The sequence below is a fragment of the Pituophis catenifer genome, unplaced genomic scaffold, assembly GCF_029215685.1.
Source record: "Pituophis catenifer annectens isolate HBS135680 unplaced genomic scaffold, rPitCat1.0.hap2 SCAF_18, whole genome shotgun sequence".
In the NCBI taxonomy this organism is placed as follows: domain Eukaryota; kingdom Metazoa; phylum Chordata; class Lepidosauria; order Squamata; family Colubridae; genus Pituophis; species Pituophis catenifer.
In genome coordinates, this window is record NW_027256898.1 from 5,904,027 (window position 1) to 5,919,113 (window position 15,087).

The 15,087-nt window shown below is 42.9% G+C and overlaps 1 protein-coding gene across 1 annotated transcript in view; it reads left to right on the top strand.

Moving 5' to 3' along the window:
• TMEM201 (transmembrane protein 201) overlaps nucleotides 1-3,987 on the top strand; it is a 33,191-nt gene extending 29,204 nt beyond the window's left edge. The window contains exons 10-11 of the mRNA XM_070956191.1: nucleotides 645-764; nucleotides 1,508-3,987. Coding sequence (XP_070812292.1) covers nucleotides 645-764; nucleotides 1,508-1,605 — 218 coding nt within the window. The 3' untranslated portion in view covers nucleotides 1,606-3,987. The remainder of the gene's footprint in view (nucleotides 1-644; nucleotides 765-1,507) is intronic.
• The last annotated feature ends 11,100 nt before the right edge of the window (nucleotides 3,988-15,087 follow it).

Sequence of the window (15,087 nt, forward strand, 5' to 3'; positions counted from 1 at the left end):
ATCTGCCTCTGCCTCCCAGCAATTTGCCTCCTTTCAGCAAACAGCAAACATCCTGTTTCAGTCTCAGCTTTAGCACAGCCTGATTAGCACAAGCAGCTGATTGTTGGTTGGATCGGCCTCCCGATCAGCTGTTTCAAGCTTGCCATAGCCTATTGCTGCCTCCATACCCCATTTTCAGCCTCCGCATCCCATTTTTGGCCTCCACGTACCCCATTTTCCGGACGTTCTGGGCAGCGGGGATCAGAATGGGCAATGGCAATCCTTGCAGCCTGAAACAGCTGATGGTCGGGAGGCCGATCCAACCGACAATCAGCTGCTTGTGCTAATCAGGCTGTGCTGAAGCTGAAACGGGCTGTTTGCTGCAAGGAGGCAAATTGCTGGGAGGCAGAGGCCAAAGGGTGGGGGGCGGCAGGTGGGCGGGGCTACATTCAGTGTATAAGACGCAGCCAAATTTTCACCCTCTTTTAGGGGGGGGAAAGTGCGTCTTATACTTCGAAAAATACGATAATTTATGGATGGATAACTTGGTTTGTCCACAATTGGGTAAGAATTTAAGAAAAAGTAGAGTTGAGCATTAAGGATTAAGAAGAAGAAGAAGAAAGTTTTGACCCATTGGAAATGTCAGCTTTTGATTTTCCCCACAGATGTGACAGCGGCCAGCAGCGTCTCCACCGAGGATTCAGGGAAAAAGGCAGACGGTTCGTCACGTTCGTCCAATTGTGTTGTTGACACCACAACGAAAGAAGAACCTTCGGGCTGGAAGGGTGAGTTCATCGTTATCTTAAGCTCCCCGGCAAAGATGGCAAACTAAAAATTAAATACAAGGTCCCTTCCGGCTGTGTTATTCTGTTATTACTATCCATCATTTGTCTGAAACGGAATAGGGCAGTGTTGGCTAACCTTTTTACCGTCACGTGCTGGGAGCGGGTGGGGGGGGTCGCATGCAGGCGTGACCACCCATAATTCAATGCGTCCCGACCCCCCGCACATGTGCGTGCGACCCCCGACAGCACTCCCACCATAGGCCCATTTTTCACCCTCCCCAGGCTCCAGAGGCTTTCTTGGCGCCTGGGGAGGGTGAAAACAGCCTTCCCCACTCCTCCAGAGGCTGGAAATGGCCCAGTTCCTGACTTCCGGTGGGCCCAGAAGACCCGAAAATCAGCTGGTTGGCACGCGCATGCGCGCTGGAGCTGACCTAGGGCAATGCTCAGGTGCCCACAGATATGGCTCCACGTGCCACCTGTGGCACGCGTGCCATAGGTTCGCCATCACGGGAATAGGGTCTCCTGCTCGAGCAGGGGGTCAGACTAGAGGACCTCCAAGGGATCCCTTCCGGTTCTGTTATTATGTTATTACTATCCATCATTTGTCTGAAATGGATCAGGCTCTCCTGCTCGAGCAGGGGTTCAGACTAGATGACCTCCAAGGTCCCTTTGCAGCTCTCTTATTGAAAATCCGAAGGGTGACCTGAATTTTTTTTCCCTCTTGTGTCTCCTTTCCTTCCTAGGCTGCTTCGGGAACCTGCTTCTCCGAAGTCTCCTGGCCCTCAGCCTGACCGTTAACGCCATCTTCACCTCGGCCTACCTCTACCAAACGTTGCGATGAGCCTCAGCCCCACCTCCACCCCACCCCACCCCACCCCCAAAAAATGGGGAGTCTTCCCTATTTCCCTCGTCCTGGAGATCGCGGGCTTACAGAAGAGACTAGGCCATCGCAAGGACCTTCTCCGCCGCATGGCCGCATCCCGCACAGGCAGCGGGATCCGGTCTGTTTCTCCCGATCGCCGTGGCCTTCCCCGATATCCCTTGCCTGCTTCTCCCATCATCTGAGGAATAGTCTTGGTGGATCGGGAAGCACTTTTTTTTGCCCTGATTTTCCTTGATTTGTACAGAATGTGGGATGAAAGAGATGGGAGTTTGGAAGGCGAAGGCCGGACGTGGGTGGCGTTGCGTTCTGCCCCTTCAGCCACAAACCTCGAATGGTGGTTAAATGCTGGCTCACGGAGAGAACTTAAGAACTTCGGGAGAGTCCTCCTCCTCTCTATCCTCTTTGGTCTTCCAGACCCCGGCTCTTTTTTTTTTTCCTAATCTCTCTGTGGCCGAGGGAGAAAAAAAAACAGTCCCTTGCGTTGCTGGATAAGTTGTTGACTTCCAGGATCCGGTCAGTTTCACTGCTTTTCAGGATCCGGTCAGTTTCACTGCTTTTCAAGTCAAATGTGTGTCTGGGATGTTTGGAGAAAGTCTCTGTTACTTTGTGTATGTTTGTTCTTAATTTATTAATTTTCAGGGCCAGGAAGAGAAGTTTCATGCAGGCCAAAATGGGTCAGGAGACATCTTTATTAGCATCAGGAGAAGAAACCTATGCAAAATAAAGTGAATTATTTTTGTTTTTGTTTTTTTTTCCCATGCTTAAGTGGCCCTGTACTAGGTTTCCTGATGACATCCTGCTTTTTTCCCCAAAAGCAGAAACCTGTTTCTTCAATTGGGCTTTTGACTCTCTTTGCATTTGGATGTTTGTACTTCAGCAGCGGGAGAATTTCCCCTGCATGTAGAAAGCTAGCAGATCAGGGAGAAAAGTGAACCCAGCTTACGGTGTGCTAGAAACTTAGAAAATGTAAACTCAGGAAGTAACTTTCCTGCGTTACCGCCCAGGTTTAAAATCTTCCTTGTTTGGCTCACGTCGGCTGGCTAAAAAAATGAGAATAATGCTTCTGTCTTAGCCGGTTGTGCAACATGGGTTAGAAGGCTGTTTTTTTTAAATTATTATTATTTTAAGAGCATGACAAAAAGAGCTTTTTTTTCCTGCCTCTTTAGCAAGCGAGGAATTTTATTTTTATTTTTTTTAAGCCAAGATTAAGATCCACCACTTTCTCCATTGTTGATCTTGGCTTGGAAGTGGGATGTTGAATATAATATTGCCAATTGGCTCACGGACGGTGGTGGGATATTCAGTTAACTTTTCTCAGAGCTGCCCCTCTGGTTTGAAAAAGTTTCAGATTTTTTCCCATCCCGGGTCTCTTTCCCCATCTCACAGCAATCCGGTTTGCCTGGAAACCGCTCGAGAAAGTGTTTTCCAGAAATTTCAGACGTCCGTGTTAAAACAGGTTTTAATCTGCTTCCTACGGCAGATTTCTCAAAATGGATGTTCTTTCCACATGGGTTTTGCAGAAAGCAGCTTTTTTTATAAAAAAAAAAATCGGCAAAAAATGCACGGGGACGGCACGATAATTCAAAGCAAGAGGCCTGTATTTTTGGTGCTAGGAAACAAGTTATTAAAAGAGTCACGCTGGTGTTCCTTTGATCGCAGTGTTACGTACCGTGCGTCTTAAGGGTTATACCCCTTTTCAAGGTTTTTTTCTTAAACTTTAGGTTGGTAGAAGGGGAAAAAAAACACACACACACAAACGTTTTTTTAAATGTATATTTCATGTTATGTTTGATTTTGGTCTGTCTCTGTTTTTTCCTTTCCTCCTGGGGAATAAATAAGGTCTAACGTTTGGCGACGGGGAAAAAAAAAATGTCTTTTCAAATTCAGGAGTTTGTTTGTTTTCCAATTCACCGTTATTTCTGTAGAAGCAGCCCTCTCCTCTCTTCCCTAGTTCCAGCCTCTTTTTGTATCTTTTTTTGTTATCGACAACTGCCGCAGTACTCCCTGAGGACTAGCTTCTTGCTTGAATGTACAAGAAACGATCAAATTATATACACTGTGTCCTGCGAAGCTTGAATTTCACGGCGGGTGGGGAAAGGCCACTGGATGCCATTTGAGAAAAACGGTGGGAATCTTGATTTCGTTTTATACTTAAGGAGGCTGGAGAAGAAATCTGCCTCTCCGGGGTGTGGGGGACGTTGGAAGATTTCGTGCCGAAGGAGAGGGCATTTCCCCCCTCCCTCTGTTTTGTCTCCCCTCTTGAGATGTTTTATGTTCTGCGTTTGAAAGGTTATTTTTCTTTATAAAACGGTTAAGAATAAAAGCGATGTTGCATCTTGAGTTTCATGTCTCCTTGCATCCATAGAGGGAGGTTTAGAAAGCAAAGAGTATCTCGTAGCCCCATTTGCTAAACAGATTTGAACCTGGTGCCCTCCACCAAAGCCAATACGTCAGCTGAAATGTAGCATTATTATTATTTTTTTCCTCCCAGGGAAGGTAATGGATCAACAGGCCAAATAAAAATCTGCCTTATATCCCAGTGCAAATGTGACCCAAAATGGACCGTATTTGGGGGATTATAAAACACACTATTTTGTCTCCCAAAAGGGGGTGAAAAATGTCTGTGAGTTTTATAGACCGAATATTGCCGAAGCCCCATCCATCCGTCGACCATTTTTTTTGGGGGGGGGGGCTTCGCACGGCCCGTTTTTGGGCCTTTTTTCAGGCTTTTTCAGGACTTTTTTCAACCCATTTCCGAGGCTTTTTTTCAGCCCATTTTCGAGGCTCTTTTCAGTAAAACAGATCGAAAAAAGCCTCGAAAACGGCCAACAAAAGCCTAAAAAATGGGCCAAAGAAAGCCACCAAAACTAGCCAAAAAATGTCTCGGGAAATGGGCCCCAAAAAGCCTCAAAAATGGCCAAAAAAAAGCCTCAAAAATGGGCTGGAAAAAAGCCCAAAACTGGCTGAAAAAAGCCTTGGAAATGGCCCAAAAAAAAAGCCTCGGAAATGGCCCCCAAAAAAGCCTCGGAAATGGCCCAAAAAAAGCCTCAAAAACAGGCCAGAAAAAGTCTCAACAATGGGCTGAAAAAAGGGAGGCCAAAAATTTTTTGTTGTTGTTTTCCTCTTCTAAATTTAAGTGCGTCAAATACTTTGGAAAATACAGTACATTAAAGAGTATCTTAAGACTGTCCTGTTCACAGGCTCTTGTTTCTGTACAAAAATGGAGGGAATTTTTATCCTTTCCAAGTTGCTTCTGATCTGATGTGCGAAAAACGGTCATAAGTCACTTTTTTCCAGTGCCGTCATAACTTTGAACGGACTATTGTAAATCGAGGACTATATTTAAAAAAAAAACAATTGAAAAGGGAATCTTGAAAAGAAGATAATGCCTTAGGAAAGTGCCCTCTTGTGGACACAGTCTGCCATTGCACAAAGAAAAGCAAAGTATTTGATTGTGTTTTGGGTTCAATTTAATTTAAAATCGCGTTTGCCAAACAATATTGCAAAGCAATTAATAGCAAGGTCTGTTACCAGTAACAACTGGCTTTTTGTGGCAACCTTAACTATTTTTCCTGGGTGCATCTCCCTCTAAAAGACGCTGTTTGACATATTAAGTTCAATTTTAAAAACTTTCTTTTGGGGGAACAATATGACCAAAGGTATCCATCAGGGGGCAGGCTTTCCGACCACTTATTTGCGCCTCTTTTGGATTGAAGATGCAATTTTAAATTTGTGATCTTTAATCCTTGTACTTCTAGGTTATTTTGGATTGTGGGCTATTTTTAACCGACTTTCCCCCCCTTTAAAATTACTAAATTTAAGAAATTCAGGATGCCCCTGTAACCTAAAGATAATATAATATGGATTGATATGTGTTTTGATGCGTTCCCATCATAAAGTCCAGTCTTTTTTTAAAAAGCATTAAAAGTTTCTAATTCATTGCCCATCCTATCCGGGGACTAGGATTCCCATAACCTCTCGTGGAAGTTTAATGGAAGTTAGGAGCCCACGAAGGAGTCGCGCGTGTAAGAGTGATCAGATGGCCAAGCAAGAGTTGCAAACTATCCAAAAATGCATCTATTTAACAGTATCAAATGTCCAGCAAACCAAGATAATTTGGCAACCGACAGAAGTGTGAGACCCTTTGCGCCAAGATAGGCAGCGGCTTGGGTGTGAGATCAGGGCGCTGGTGTAAAATCCACTTTATCCTGAATTATTGCAAACACAGAAAGAAAAGACTTCGCAATGCAAACACGCCAAAGGAAATTATTCCAATCTTGGGAGGGGCAAAAACGCGCCATGCAGAGCTTTGCAAAGTTGTACATTTCTCTTCCCTCTCCAAAAAACGATTTGGAGACGAATTTACAAAACCAAGAGTTAAGAGCATGGGCAGAGTTGCGAGCTCTGTCTGCTGGCTTGGAATTGGATCTTGGTTGCCAGGCGTGGGGAAGGTGAGGTGTAAGAGAGAAAGTCCTTGATTTTATCCATCCAATTTATATTAGAGCGCATCTCACCGAGGCTCCAAACAATCATCAATATAAAAAAGAATATATTTTTTTAAAAAAGGCGCACGCGGCTCTAAAAAGAAAATCCCTCGCCATGAATATAGGAATCATTTTTGATGGGGTGGTGGAGGATACAAATCTAATGAATAGTAAATAAATAAGTGTATGCATGCATTTACTCTTGAGTCCTACAAGAAAAGTAGGGGTTGGACTAGAAGACCTCCAAGGTCCCTTCCAACTCTCTTATTCGGTTAAAACCAAGTTGCAATCCACGGGGAAGAAGAAGACTTCCCACCCACCCGTCTCTCAAACGTTGGGGCTACAGTTTGTTACATCTCTCCGGAGAGTTACAACTCCCGGTGACCCGTCTCTGAACCGCGGAGGTCAGCGGAGGGGCGCAGAAGAAGCGCACCAGGCTGCCAAGGGAGCTGGCCGCAGCTTGCTCACCCCAAAGCTGGATCCTTTTCAATCCTCCGGGGGTTCCCCGCGCCCTTGCCCGGCCGGGTCCCCCGACGATTCCCCCAAAAGGAGAGGCGCGCAAGGAGAGGCGCGTCTCCAAAAGCGCGCTTTGGAGAGGCTCTCCAAACGCTGCGCAACGGAGAAGCTCTCCAAACGGTGCGCTCCGGAGAAGCTCTCCAAACGGTGCGCTGCTGAGTTGGCCGCCTCGGGCCAGCAAGAGGATCGCTCCGGGGAGGATGCCCCGGAGGAAGCTTCGAGGAGCCCCCCGAAGCCCCCTTACTCCTACGTGGCCCTGATCGCCATGGCCATCGAATCCAGCCCGGGCCGGCGCTTACCCCTGCGCGCCATCTACCAATACATCGCCGGGCGTTTTCCTTACTACCGGCTGGAGCAGCGCAGTTGGCAGAACAGCGTGCGCCACAACCTGAGCCTCCACGAGTGTTTCGTCAAAGTGCCCCGCGTGGAGTCTGCCCCGCGCAAGGGCAGCGATTGGACTCTGGATCCGGCTTTCCGGGCCATGTTCGAGCCGGGCAAGTACCTGCGGCGGAGACGCGGCCGGAGACGCCCGTCCAGCGATCCTGCGCCGCCTCGCGTGGAGCCGCCCGTCCAGCGATCCTGCGCCCCGGCTGGATGCCTCTGGGGGGCCCCCGCGGCGGTGGGGCAGCAGCAACCTCCCTGGCATCCGATCGGGCACCCCCGCCCGCCGGGGATGGTCCCCTTGGGCGTCTACGAGCCCTATCCCCGCCTTTGGATTCCCCCGCAGCCGCTCCTTCTGCAGCCCTCGGCTCCGGGACCTTCTGTCCCGGTTCTCTCCGACCTGCCTTTTTCCCCTTATTGGAACTGGCAGGAGTCGACCTATTCCCTGATGGAGCTGAAATGAAACCATCCTGCGAAGAAAAAGGCTAGTCCAATTAGAAGCTGAGTGTTTGCAGGCTCAAGTTTCTAGTCCTGGGTGAGGACAGTCCCCAACCGGTTCTGATTTTCGATGTTCTTTTTCAAGGGTGCCACCAGTTTCTCTTTCGGACTCCTTATGAAGCAAAGATGTTCAATCAAAGATTTTCTCTTCTTCCTGCAAAGAAAAAAAGCTGGAGGAAAAGACGAGGCTAGTCCAATTAGAAGCTGGGTGTTTGCAGGCTCAAGTTTCTAGTCCTGGGTGAGCACAGTCCCCCGCCGCTTCTGATTTTCGATGTTCTTTTTCAAGGGTGCCACCAGTTTCCTCTTTTGGACTCCTTACAAAGCAGACGGTCAATCAAAGATCTTCTTCTCTTTTTGAGATCCAGGCGGCCAACTTATGGACGGCACCTCTGCTCCGCTGCTCTCTAACCACAGCTTTGTCGCGCAGGTCTGAAGCAGCTAGGTGGCGCGCAGGGCTCGAATTCCAATTCTGCTTAAGTTTCTCTGCAAAAAAAAAACCCACCAGAGAGAGAGAGAGAGAGAGAGAGAGAGAGAGATCTGCACTCCTGAGTTGGCTGTTGACACTGGCAGCGAAGCTGATAGACTACAATTCCCAACCTTACGTTCCTGGTGCAGCCCTGATTGTAGATCAGCAGTACTGGGGAGGGGGGGGCTGTAGATGGAGAACCCCCCCTTGAAGTATCCTGTTTGAAAGTAGGCCAATTGTTTGCAAGAGACACACACACACACAAAAACACCATTTGGGTTTCCGAATGAGGAACTCTACCATTGATGCAAGCCTCTGGCATTGATAGAGATTTTTTTTTGTGTGAATGTTGCTTTTTTAAGTTGGAGAAGTCCTTCTTTATTTATTTATTTATTTATTTAATTTAGAAGCGTTTGAATCATTTGTACTAGGAAAAGGTCACTGACCTGGTGTTTGTTTGTTTGTTTCCCAAAAGCGCAAAGAATTTCCAGTTACGATTTCGCAAATGATTTTCTTACACGATGATCGCCACTCAGCAAATGCTGTTTTTTGTTGTTGTTTTTTAAATCCATTTGAAAAAATGTTGAGCATTGGTCATTCTTTTCCTTTTGAAACAAAATCCAGAGAATTTTCTAATTCTATCTCTTGTTTTTTTGTGAGATTTTTGGTTAACAATTTGGATTTATTTCTATTAATTTTTAAATCTCACAAAAAAAAAAAAAAACAAGAGATAGAATTAGAAAATAGTATGAATATTCAGATAACGAAACAAAATCCAGAGAAATTGGGAAGAGGTGTCCATCAAAAGGCAAGGTGAAGAAAATTGGCTGTGCCCCGTTAAGCAGTTTCCATTAATTATTTCCATTTAATTATTTCCATTTAAAGTTATTTCCATTGCCTTGTAAAGAAAGAGTAATATTTGTAATTCCACCCCCCTAATGTGTAGGAGCCGGGAGGGCATAAAACTTTAATGCGTACACACACACCGATGTTAAACATTTTTCTGCAAAACATATTCACCATTGTATTTAGAAAAAGCAAGTCAAAAACAGCATTCGTTATATATATAGTCCATCGAATTCCTTGTTTGAAAGTTTAGAAATTCTGAGTTCAAAGGATTTGCCCCGAGAAGTTTCTGTTGTGGATTGATGGCAAAATGTTTATGGTTGCAATATTTTGATTTTCTTCTTCCAGGTCGGTTGGTGACTGTGTAATGGCAGAGTTTTTGCTGGCTCTTTTTTTTTTGACGAGTTGTTTGTGGGATAAATACAGTTCAACAGTTCACAGCTTTCTGTTTTGTAGAAGTGTTTGACAGTTGTAATATGAGAAGTGAAAAAAAAAACCCAAATTTTGACAGATCTGGGAAACTGAAAAACTAGGTAGTTTTTTTTTTGTTTTGTTTTTTAAAGAGAAGCTAAATTTTCCGGCTTCTGAATAAAGAACAAAGATTAAAAAAAAAATAAGAATAAAAATTAAAACGTGCCCGAATAAAGTTTCATGCCATCTTATAAAACACTGCTAATTTTTATTAGCTCCTCTCTTTAAATGTACAGGACTCTGGAGTCATTTCTAGTCAATTAGCAAACCACAGGATGAAAAATAAAATGATGGGTTTAGTATTTGTTATCTCCAATTGTTATTTTAATCTTTTTAATACTGCAAGGGGAGCCGAGAGCGTTTTAAATTGTAGTGGAAGAGTTTTTTTTTCCCGATCTAGAGTTTTATGCAAGTATATGAAACTAGGAGTTGAAAACTTAACCTGTTATTCGGTTCCTTCTTTGTGAGTTAAAACGATGTTTCAAAAGTTGCTGCCGTTTGTCGAAAACAAGAGTTGTTTTTTTTAAAAATAAAAGTTTTGATTGCATTAAGCCCCTGATTACTTTTGATTACTTTTAAGTTACTAAGGATAAATTTCTAATATATTTATTTGTAGATTTGTCTTTTTAACATCGGGTAATTTGACTTGACTTATTCCTGCCTCCCATCTTCACCAACCAATAAACACGCATGTTTTAAAAAGTAAAAACAATTTTTACTAACTCTTTTGGGGTTTTCTCACCCTTAAGGATTCTTTTTTTCCCCTCACTGGCAAACATGAGATTTGGGATCTCCTTATACCTGTTTGCATTTTTTTTCAACCAGTGCAAACAAACAGCATTTACCGCTAAATACCAGTTTCACTTTTATATGTCTTCCTGAGCAATTTCTAATCTAGAGAGATATGGGGGAGTTGAATGCATTTTTCATGTTTGCTGTGTGGCCTCCACCAGGTGGCGCTGTTGAATGGTTTAAAACTCAAGGGGTCTTAGAATGCCCTGAGGTCATCCTAGGGAGGGGATTATGGGAAGGGTAGTACTTCTGGCAGGGGCAGATGCGAGAAATTTTAAAACGTTAATCGTTCCTCATTCACGAATAGGGTTCAACTGAAAGATAAACTGATATAAAGGAGATTTTTTTTTTAACCAATGGAACTCCCTGCTACAGGATTTATATTATTCTCTCTCTCTTTTTTTTTAAGAGCCTTAAATTATAACATGAGCCTCCTTTTTTACACTTACAGTTCTCAGATCTGCCCATTCCACAAAATTGAATTGCAGTGATTCCAAGTAGACCACCAATGACATCTCCAGATGTCTTCTCTCATGAGCATTCGATCCTGAGGACTAGGAACTTGAAAAGCTGGTGCTCTTTTTTTTTTTTTTTTTTGTTTAATGAGATTTTCAACGTACCAAAAGACTGGTGGGGATGGGGATGTGCCTGATGGGCCAAAAACAAAAAAAACCAACAAGCTTTATAGTATTGCGGTAAAAAAATATTTAACATTCAGAATGAACCTCGTTAATTGCCCCAAAATGATATTTTTGTTTTGGTTGCTGGTGGATTTCCCCTTACTGTTTTAAACTTTCCCAGCACTGAGACCCATTTCTTCTCTCGGAAAAACTCTGCGGTCATCTTAAAGTTTTAAGTTTTACCCCACAGGATAAAAAGAGAGGCTATTTTGATGTGTTTTTTTTTCTCTTTTTTCCTCTTTCCATCCTGCATTTTTATCTGAATTTTTTTTAAAAAAATGGCAAACTTCTCCAGATCAAGAAATTATAGTACAGAAATGGGGAACAAGAAAAAAAAAGGAGATAAGCAGCTACTTCTGAAAAAAAAAAAGTTCCTCTATAGATTAATCAATGGCAGAATTTTTTTTTTTTAAAAAAAATAATAATTTGGAGTGGTGATACATAACAGGATTCCTTGGCTCTTTACGCCCGCATAACTGTTTGCTCTCTCCCATCCCAGGCGAATATTTCCAAAATAATAATAACAACAGAATACAAAGTCTTGCAAATAGAAATTTCCACAAAAAAAAAGAAGGAAACTAGAAGACCTCCAAGATCCCTTCCAACTCTGTTATTCTGAAATAGAACTACTGTGGCAAAAATAAGCAAAGGTAGCGCTACTAGTGGTAGATGCCCTGGGTACAATCCCAAAAGAATCGGAGCACTAGGTACACATTCGGCATTGATAAACCCACTATCAGTCAATAGCAAAAGGCAGCTCTACTTGCAACAGCTTACATCCTGCAACCATACCTCTTAACGCCACAAAACGTCAACGGTGGCCTATCCCAGAACCTTGGGAAGGACTCACTAAGTGGATTAAAAAAAAAAAAAAAAGCCAAATCCAGTCTGAACCTCTGGCTGACCGTGCAACGAATCACAATAATTTGGCACAGCTGGGTTTTTGCCCATCGAAGAAAGCCCGTGAAATGGTGAGCAACTAGACTGAAGGGCATTGACAACATTTAACTTGACTCTGCCAGATTCCAGATCCGGCTCCTTCATCCAGTTCCATTTTTTTAAAAAAATCAACCAGGGTCATCTAGGCCAGTGGCTGCCAACTTTTTGCGCACCAGGGGAAGGTTTTTTCCGTGGACTGGAGGGAGCGTGGTGTTGCGTGCAGCCTGCATCCCGCGGATGGGGCTTCACTTGTTTGCGTGGCCCCGTTTCTGGCATGCTACGGCTCGGTGCCAGTCCATGGAGCAGAGGTTAGGGACCCTTGATCTACACCAGTGATGGCGAACCTTTTCAGCACCAAGTGCCGAAAAGGGAGCGTGCATGCTTTGCGCACTCGTCCATGCCACAACCTGGAAGAGGAGCAGCCCAGGGTGTATGTGTGCGCCCGAAAATGAACTTCCGGTTTCCGGCGTGCATGCAGATTCCGGCCAGCTAGTCTTCCAGGTTTTTGTCATGCATGTACGTACGACAATTAGCTGGCCGGCACGCATGCTCATGCAGGCAAATGGAAGACCAGGTTTTCCAGTTTCCGGCACTGTCGCACACAAGAAGCCCAGCTGATTGTCGCGCGTGCCTGCGTGCCAGAAACCTGGAAGAGGAACGAACGACGTGCGTGCCAGGCAATCTGGCTCCATGTGCCACTTCATGCCATAGGTTCGCCATCACGGATCTACGCTACGGGTACATTCCAGCTACCTCGGACACCTGGCCTGAATTCTCCCCTAAAATCTTCTGTTGCTCCGCATTGCTAATGTTGCGCTATCTTAAGAGAGCTTCCTCGAATCAGCAACCTCTTCCTGTGAATATTTCTGGCCACCAACTCTGTGTCTCTGGCTTTTCGTAGACCCCATAAGAGCGGGCTGCAGCCGGTATAGAAAAAAAAAAAACACACACACAAAAAAAAACTTTGTAACCTTGAAAAAGCCACGCTTCCTGTTTGTCTTGTGGGTGTTGAAAAAGTGGTCTTTTTAAGACATTTTATTCGTTGTTGCCCGATGCCCATTCGTTGCCGGGAAAGGCTCCGAACGGAAATTGGTCTGTTCTTTTAAAAAAACAAATAATTCCTAATTGGCGGTAATTGTTATAAATTGTCCAACACTTGTGTCAGTTTTCCAACTTGTCCCCCCCAAAAAATCAGAGGTCGGTTGCGATAAATTAAATCTGTATTATGGCAAGGAAGAACGTTTGCCGTCCTTGCAATAATTTCCCTCTCGAAGTAGGGGCTGGTATGCTGATGATACGATGGTTTGTCTACTTTTCATCGTCCGACGGTGCCTGTGGCTAAATTTTTTAAAAAAATCTGTGCAAATCTTTGGAGATCCACGGAATGAGCAAGTCGATCAAAACGGCTCCTTGAAAAGAGAAAGACGGTTCAAAGAGCTGGATTCCAGTGACACAAAAAACATCAGTTTCAACTAAGATGGATTGGTTTTTAAAATAGGATGTGCCCAATTTTGCTTAAAGCTCCCATTTTAAAAATAAAAAATGGAAAAATTGTTGGCTGTCTCGAGTTTCCGGGATTAGGAGACTTCTCTGCCTCCGGATGAATTTCATTTCATCCTCCCCAAAGGCTTCTGTGCTTATCTATGCAACCTAATCTTAAGAGATCTGGCTTTATTTATTTTGCCATTCCTGAGGACTAGTAACTTATTTATGTTTAGCAATTCTGGGGAAATTGCAACATATACCTGTAAGCCTTGTTTGGGAGGCCTGCTAATAGAATCTCCTTGAAGTTTTTCCTTCTCCCATGTTTTTTTTCCCCCCCCCCAAATGTTTTTGCATTTTGGACGTTAGAAAAGGCCTCTGATTGGATAAGTAAGCGGGTTTTTTTCTGCTGCATAGAAAGCAGTTTTGGAAAAGGGTAAAACTTAATTAACAAGGTCAGAGGGTTCAAAGAAAGAAACTTGGTTGACTCAAGTTCCCTTGATTTTTTTTCACAAGGTTCCACAGAAATAATATTTAGGAAGAGAACCCTCTTGGTAGCTAGTGGCAGACATCACTTTTCCAAGTTGTTAATTGTATTAAAAGGCTAGACTGCTGAAGGATTTAAATTAGGATGAAGTGCAGGGACAAAAAAAACCCAGGAGGAAACAGCTTGGAAAACAAATGCAAATGGCCCACAAAACAGATTCCAAATCCCTTATCGATGATCGATTATCAGGGGTTAAAAAAACTCATTGTGTTTGTTGAGATGAGAAATTCACTGTGGCTGAACTCAGAGTTTAAAAAAAGAAGTTACTGTAAAAGAAAAGCAGAACTTGAATAAAGTGTCAGTTTCAGAAACATATAGGGTGAGATTAACCATTCTGAAAAAAAAAAAAAACCTTAGAAAATCTTTCTTCCTTCCTTTCTTAATTTTTTTCTGTTTCTTCCTTTCTTTAATTTTTCTTTTTTCTTTCTCTTTTTTTAATTTTTTTCTTTTTTGTTTCTTCTTTCTTTCTTCTTTCTTTCTTTAATTTTTCTTCTTGTTTTTTCTTTCTTCCTCTTTCTTCTTTCTTTTCTTTCTTCCTTTCTTTAATTTTTCTTTCTTTTTTGTTTTCTTTTTTCTTCTTCCCTTTCTTCCTTTCTTAATTTTTCTTTTCTTTCTCTTTCCTTCTTTAATTTTTGTTTTTTCTTCTTCTTTGTTTTCTTGCTTCTTTCTTCTCTTTCTTCCTTTCTTAATTTTTCTTATTTTTTTCTTCCTTTTTCTTTCTTTCTTTCTCCTTTAATTTTTCTTCTTTTCTTCTTTCTTTTGTTTTCTTCTTTCTTTCTTCTTTCTTTCTTTAATTCATTTTTATTCTTTCTTTTTTCTTTTCTTCCTTCTTTTTCTCTTCTTTTTTTCTTTCCTTCTTTCTCTTTTCTTCTTTCTTTTTTTTCCTTTTTTCCTTTTCTTTCTTCCTTTCTTTCTTCTTTCTTTCTTTCTTTGTTTTTCTTCTCTCTCTTCCTTTCTTTAATTTTTCTTCTTCCTTCTTTTTCTTTCTTTCCTTTTTTTCTTTCTCTTCTCTTCTTTCTTCTTTCTTGTTTTCTTCTTTCTTTTGTTTTCTTCTTTCTTTCTTCTTTCTTTAATTAATTTTTATTCTTTCTTTTTTCTTCCTTCTTCCTTCTTTTTCTCTTCTTTCTTTCTTTCTTTCTTTCTTTCTTTCTTTCTTTCTTTCTTTCTTTCTTTCTTTCTTTCTTTCTTTCTTTCTTTCTTTCTTTCTTTCTTCCTTCCTTCCTTCCTTCCTTCCTTCCTTTCTCTTTATTTTCTCTCTTTCTTTAGCAAGGCCCGGGGACGGGCAAGGTTACTGTAAACCGAAAGAGCGAAAGAGAAAGCTCCGTCCGACTCGGAGAA